Below are 7,177 nucleotides of genomic sequence, written 5' to 3'. Positions count from 1 at the left end.
AGGGTCCACAGGATGGAGGAATAGAGTATGGATTAGAGTGGACTTACTGATATTCTATTCGTGAACTATTGTGATTAGTAATCGAAGAAAATGTGGCATTGGTGTGGAGAAAGTGGCCAAGGTGGCTGCTGGGGGTAGGGAGTGGGAGGAAGAGATGTGATGTGGGGGCATTTCTGGGACTTGGAGTTGTCCTGGGTGGTGCTGCAGGGACAGTTACCGGACATTGCATGTCCTCCCATGGCCCACTGGGTGGACTGGGGGAGAGTGTGGGCTATGGTGTGGACCATTGACCATGAGGTGCAGCGGTGCTCAGAGATGTATTCACCAAGTGCAGTGAATGTCCCATGATGATGGAGGAGGTTGTGGATATGGGGGGAGGAGTGGGGTGAGGGGGGTGGGGGGTATATGGGGACCTCATATTTTTTGAGTGTAACATTTAAAAAATAAAGACAAAAACAACAACAAAAACACACAAGCAAACAAATGAAAAAGCCAACTTAGGGGAGCCGATGTGGCTCAGTGGCTGAGTGCTGGCTTCCCACATCAAGGTTCTGCATTCAATCCCTGGCCCCCAGTACCTCAAAAAACAAAGCAGGGGAAACGGCCTTGGCCCAGTGGTTAGGGCGTCCGTCTGCCACATGGGAGGTCCGCGGTTCAAACCCCGGGCCTCCTTGACTCGTGTGGAGCTGGCCCATGCGCAGTGCTGATGCGCGCAAGGAGTGCCCTGCCATGCAGGGGTGTCCCGCGTAGGGGAGCCCCACACGCAAGGAGTGCGCCCCGTAAGGAGAGCCGCCCAGCGCGAAAGAAAGTGCAGCCTGCCCAGGAATGGTGCCGCCCACACTTCCCGTGCCGCTGACGACAACAGAAGTGGACAAAGAAACAAGATGCAGCAAAAAGACACAGAGAACAGACAACTGGGGGGGGGGGGGGAGATTAAATAAATAAATAAATCTTTAAAAAAAAACAACAAAGCAAAACACATTTGTGGGTCACAGCATTTCTACTGGCCAGCACTGCTGGGGTCAGAGGTCAGACTGGGAGCACTGAGGAAAGTTCCTGCTCTTCCAAGAGAGGCTGGAATCCCTCCCCTGCCCCCACCCCACCTTCTCTCCCGCGCCCTCCACCCACCCCACCCCCACAGACACCAGGAAGACCTCTTTGGGAGGCGGGGTGGCACTTGTGCCTTTGTGTGTTCCGAGTGTTGAAAGCACAGGCCCCTGGGACGTGACACCGAGGAGGAAAAGGGCCTTATCTGAGGTGCCGTGGGCCAGACTGGTGCTTCTGGAGCCCAGGGCCCCCCAGGAGGTGGCTCCTGAGAGGCCAGGGGGCTGGGCTGAGCTTCACCCGGAGGGACTGGCCGCGTCTTTCCGGGGGGCCCGTGGGTGGCCGGGCAGAGCAGGCAGTCCCCGCTGTGCCGCCCACGGGATAGACGGGAGAGCGGGTGTGAAGGGCGGCGGGGAGCGGCTCTGGGCCCCCCCTTCCGGGCTGCGGTCCTGCCCCCCCCGCCCCTGCAGGGACCCGGGCAGCCGAACCAGTGCTTCCAGGCCTGGGTGCTGGGTGGGAGTGGGTGGCGGAGGCCTGCAGGAGGGCAGGGCGCGGGGGGGGGTCCCTGCGGCCACGGGCCGGCCTTGCCCTCGGGCGCGCTGCCCACTGTGGAAGGAACGCGCGCCCACAGAGGCCGTCCAAGCCAGTGGCAGCTGCTGTGACAAGTGCCATGTGGTGGGCGGCCACGGTCCCCCAGTCTGGAGGCCCCACGAGCTCCCTGGCGGCAGCGCAGCCCCCACGCCGGGGGTGGCGGGGCTCTGTCTGCCTGTGCCCCCGCTCGTTGCTCCCTGCCTGCACCCGCGCCTCCTCGCTGGCATGTTCGCCAGGCGCAAGTGCGCGCGGCCCGCTCTGGCCCGTGGGGCCCTGTCCTAACCGGGTCTCTGAGGACCCCTTTCGTGGCCGAGTCCACACCCACGGGACCAGGAGCCGGGGCTTGAAGGTGCTGCGTGGGGGACACGCCGCCCCACCCGCGCCCACCTGCCCACACGCTCGTGCCTGCGCACTGCCCAGCGCCCGCCCTCTCTGCCTGGGGCGGCCCGTGCCCAGGTGGAGGACCAGGAGGGGCTGGCGAGCATGCCGCCCTCCTCCATGGGTGCCTACTGGCCACCGGGCACCCGAGACTCCGGGGGCAGAGGGGTTCTCTCAGGGAAAGCCGCAGGCCGCGTGGAGGCCACCCAACTCCCCCGGGACCCCTGGGGCCGACATGACCCCTCGGAGGTTCAGACACCGCCGAGGGCCCTTGGGCAGAATTCAGGCCGGAGACGAGGGTCTGGCCACCTAACACAGCACCAGATCCCCCCAGGGACTTCTCACCCCACCCAGGGATCCCGGGGCCCAGCGTCGAGCTGGGCGAGGGCAGGTGAGGCCAGGCAAGGCCAGGCAGCGTGCCCTTGGCAGCCGAGGTGTGAGACCACAGGCCCGCCCCCAAGGCAGGGGCCCACGGGAGGGGACGGTGGGGAGGCGGGGAGGCGGGGGCGCAGGCGGGCCGGGAGGGGGCCCCACCTGCCGAGCCCTGGGGCGCAGGCCCCGGCCACCCTGCTGCCACGCCTTTCTCCCCAGCATCTCCCCGACTGGCCCCTGCGCTCCCCATGTCGCCTGAGATGGCGACCACGGCCGGGGACAGAGCCCAGGGCGCTGCCCCAGCGCATCACCACGGAGGGGCCTGGCGGGAGGGCGAGCCTCCGCGGTTGGCCAACTAGACGTAAGGGTGACTCTCTGGAGGCCTGAGGGTGTGCCAAGGTCTCCGGAGAAGGCCTCTGCCGTGAGACAACACCGCCGGCTGGCGCCAGCCTTCGGCCGAGCCCGTCTCTCCCGCTGGCCAGCGCCTGTGATCGCGGGAGCCCAGCCCTTAAAATAAATCTCTGATGTTGCACACGTCGATCCTGCCTTTCTCCGGAGACCCCAGGCCGATAGCCCCCGCCACTGCCCGGCCAGGCCTGCCCCCTGCCCCCTCCTGCAGGCCACTGGAAGGAGGGACAAGCGGTGCCATCGCCTGACACTCCAGGCAGGTGCCACACAGCCGTGGGCCCTACAGCCGAGAGTCCCCGCCAGGGGCCCAGGCAGTCTGCAGGGTCTTATTCTAGCATCTTCTAGCAACTTCGGAGCCCCTTCAGGTCAGCTACTCCCCACAAAGTCCCACCCAGGCTGCCCGGGAGGCGGGCAGGGTCCCCCGTTCCCCCTCCCCAAGGCGGCGAGCCCCACGGCCGAGCTTAGCGACACCCAGGCGACCAGCAACATCATTTTTATTGCAAATCAGTTAACAAAAAAAAAGAGGAAAAAAATACATCATCTTCATCACTTACAGTTTTGCATGTAACATAATTTTTTTAAAAAATTTTTTGCCTTTTTTTTTGTAAACTACACACTATTTTATAAAACAGTAACAATCACCACCTTAGGACGTGTCTGCCCCCACCCACTCAGGGGTGTCGAAGTTACAGCACGGCCCCTGGGCTGGGGTGGGGGGAGCCCCAGAAGCGAGGCCCCCACTCGGGGCCGGGTGGACCTGGCAGGGGCTCCGAGCCAAGGTGGCCCACGACAGACTCTTCCACTGAGATTTTTGAAACAAAATCTACCTTTAAAAACGTATTTACAGACATTTGCTCTGCCACAGGCTTATACACGACACTGCAAGAATCTGCCTCTCCCCCCGACAGGCAACCCCACACAGAGCAGCCTGGCGGCGCCCACACGCCCAAGGCTGGACACGGTGTAGCCCTCCCCCTGCAGACGGGGCCACCACGAGGGGCCCGGACGAGCAGCCCTTGCGCCAGAGGTCGGCGCCCGCAAGAGGCGAGCGCCCTTGAAGTCCAACTCTGTGAGCCATGCAGCGCCGCGCAGGGCACGCAGGCCTGTGCGGGGCCAGCCAGGCAGCCGAGTCCTGGCGTGGCGTCCCGAGGCGGGCACCCGTCCCCGCAGACACGCACGGTGGACTGAACGCGGCGCACCGCACGATGCTTGCGTGTCGACCGGGGGGATCCAGGGAGGGAAGGAACAGGAACTTGCAAGACCAACTGGACCACTAGGTAATACTGACCCCCAAACAAAGATTCATGATCCGCACCGCGACGGGGCCTCGGACGGCCCGAGAACACGTCTTCAGGAGCATTTGTAAGAAGTCGTTAAAAACAAGCCCCGCAAAACACACGCTTCTTTCTAGGGTCCACGTGTGGCCCCCTCTCCCGCGGCAGCTCCTCCCGGGCAGCAGCGTGGTGGTTGTGCTTCTCGGGATTCCAGGGCAGGGTCCCAGGCAGCGTTCGCCGGCGAGGGCCTGGGTCGTCGCCGCAGCCTCGGAACCTCAGGAGCTTTTTGGACGACGCTGGGTTAAACCTCCCTCCTCCTACCTCGCCTCTTTTTTTGGATTTTGAAAACAATCACAACAAAATCAATAAATAAATGGCATTTATACATCATGAATCTTTGTTTATATTTTACAAACACGTAAGAATCTCTGTTCTATGCAGGGAAATCACGTCTCAGAGTTTATTTACTTAAAACGGAGGAAAAAAAGTCTACCCGGCGCCCTAAAAAATAGCGCGCATAAATAAACAGGCAGTGTTTCCATGTCAAAGAGAAGTACATAAATAAATACTAAAAAAAAAAGACAAAAACCCTCCCTTCTCTTCTTATCTTGTACAAAAACGTCTCTTCCACAGGCTCAGAGCCCAGGGTCCGCGCAGTGCAGTGAGGCCGCGCGCGTCCCGCCGGGGCCGGCCGCTCACTTGAATGGCTCGGGGACGTGCACCACCGGGGCGTGCACGCTGGCGGGCGGGCTGGACACACCCTCGGACCAGTCGGACATGTTGGAGTGCGGCGACGAGCTGGACCACTGGTCCGGAGACTCGGGGGACGGCGTGAGGAAGGGGTGCTCGGGCACCTGCAGCTGGTGGCTGGGGGTGTTGTCCACGGGCGACGACGAGTAGCTGTGCTGGGAGGGCGGGGTCAGGAACTGGGCGGTGGTCATGGGCGGGGCCAGCGAGGCGGGCAGGACCTGGCCGTCCGGCGGCAGGACGGTGTGCACGGCCAGGCCGCCGGGGCCCAGCGGCTGCACGTCCGCCTGGCTCGGCTCCCCGCCCAGGAAGCCCCGGCCCAGGAGGCCGCCGGCCGCCGGGCTCACGCCGAGGTGCGGTGGCGGCTGCAGGCTCGGCTGCTGCGGCTGCAGGTTTGGCTGCACCTGCAGGGCTGGTTGCGGCTGCACCTGCGGCAGCTGGTGCGCCTGCGCCAGGTGGGGCTGGGCAGCCAGCCGCGTGCCCGGCAGGCCCTGGTAGCTCATGATCTGGGCCAGCGCCGTGGCCGGCAGGCCGCCGTGCAGCGGCCCCACGATGCCGTGCTGGAGGGCGGGTGCCTGCGCGCTCAGGGTGCCCGCGGCCCCCCGCAGCGGGTTGTACTGGCTCGGCCCCATGCCCTTCTGCAGCCGGGACATCCACTCGCACTGCCCGGTCAAGGCTGCCGCCGGCCCCCCGCCCACGGCGAAGTTCAAGCCCCCTCCGCCGCCGGCGCCCAGGACGGCACTGGTGCCGGGGGCCACAGGCAGGTGGGACAGGCGCGGTGGGCCGGCCTCGAAGGCCAGCCGGCTGCCTGTCCCCAGCGCCGCCATCTCGGGCTTGGCTGCCATGCCCAGGTGGGCGTCGGCCACCGCAGGCAGGTGGCTCAGGGGCAGGGACGGGGACTGCTGGAACGGCGAGGGTAGCAGGGGTGGCGAGGCCACGTCCGACAGGTAACCATGGGGCGACTCGAGGGAGTCCGCGGGCGACAGCGCGCCCGAGCCGTCCAGGAGGCAGCCCTTGCTGTCCGGGGTCTTCTTGCGGCGCGCCTTGAGGTCCTTGGCGTCCTTGCCGCAGCCGGCCAGGCCCTTAGTGCTGGGCTTGCGCGCCTTCTTGCCCTGCGCGGCCGGCTTGAGGTTGCCCAGGTAGCCGTTGGGTGAGCAGAGCGGGGGCGAGAGGGTGGGCGCGCCCCCCAGGGCGGCGCCATGCAGCGGAGGGCTGCGCACCAGGTTGTACTCGTCCAGCAGGCGCACGATGTCATGGTGCATGCGCTCCTGCGCGATGTCGCGTGGCAGGCGGTCCATGTGGTCGGTGATGTCGCGGTTGGCGAAGTGGTCCAGCAGCACCTTGGCCGTCTCGTAGCTGCCCTCGCGGGCGGCCAGGAACAGCGGCGTCTCCTCCTGGCGGGCGGGCGTGGTGAGGAGTGGGGTTGGTGGGGCGTGGGGAGCCCGACGGCTCACCTCTTCCCGGGGGCACGCACGCTGCCCCGGGCCCCCTCGGTCCCCCTTCTGACACCCTCTCTGGAGGCCAGAGAACCCGCCAGAGAGCCGATGACCACTGCCCTTCCCCTCCCCACGACACGGAAGGGAGAGGGCGCGGCGGTTCCAGGGGCTCGGGGGCACCCTGGAGCACGTGCTGGGTGCTCCTGACAAGCCCCGAGTAACCCCGGCGCTTTCCTCGGCTTCCCTCGATCTCGTGTTCCCGTGGCCCGATGGTGGCAGCAGAGAAACAGTGACGAGGGTTGGCGAGGGGCTGGGCACACACGCCAGGTGGGGTTGCGCTGCGGGCCCGGAGGAGCCCAGGTCAGCACCCACCCCGCACCCACCGCCTGCTGTGTCCCCTCACCTAGGGGGTGAGGCCCTGCTTGGATGAGCACGGGGCAGGGGCTGGGAGGGGACGTGGGGATGGACACGGGGCGGGGAGCGTGAGAGGGCCGAGGGTCCAAGTTCTGCACCCAAACACCCAAAGGACCCTGACAGCAGGATGGCCAGGGCCTCGGGAGCAGGGCTGGGGTCTCCCCTGAGGAGGAGGAGGGGTCAGCATGACCACGGCCGAGAGGCTCCCCAACCTCGCAGGGCGGGCGCGGCGGGGCCGGGTCCTCGAGGAGGCGGCGGCCGCTCACCGCCCTGGGCCCCCCACGGTCTCTGCCGCCCCCCAGCGGCCGAGCGGCGAGCATGAGGACCAGGCGTCAGGCGAGGGGGCGACGCGGCGACGCGGCGTGCCCAGGCCCCCTCCTGGGGACGGGTGTCGGCTGGGGCGGGCTTTGCAGATGAGGAAACTGAGGCCTGGGTGTTCTGGGCTCCTGCTTGGGCACCGCCCTGGCCCCCGTGGCCCCCCGGACAGGACCCCCTCCCGCTCCTCCACCCGCC

At 66.0% G+C, this 7,177-nt stretch overlaps 1 protein-coding gene across 1 annotated transcript in view; it reads right to left on the bottom strand.

Annotated features, from left to right (window-relative positions):
* Positions 1-3,270: 3,270 nt before the first annotated feature.
* NOTCH1 (notch receptor 1) overlaps positions 3,271-7,177 on the bottom strand; it is a 42,737-nt gene continuing 38,830 nt past the window's right edge. Inside the window, exon 34 of the mRNA XM_058302697.2 lies at positions 3,271-6,208. Coding sequence (XP_058158680.1) covers positions 4,763-6,208 — 1,446 coding nt within the window. The 3' untranslated portion in view covers positions 3,271-4,762. The remainder of the gene's footprint in view (positions 6,209-7,177) is intronic.

The sequence above is a fragment of the Dasypus novemcinctus genome, chromosome 8, assembly GCF_030445035.2.
Source record: "Dasypus novemcinctus isolate mDasNov1 chromosome 8, mDasNov1.1.hap2, whole genome shotgun sequence".
Taxonomy (NCBI): domain Eukaryota; kingdom Metazoa; phylum Chordata; class Mammalia; order Cingulata; family Dasypodidae; genus Dasypus; species Dasypus novemcinctus.
This window is presented reverse-complemented; position numbering and strand designations above follow the sequence as displayed.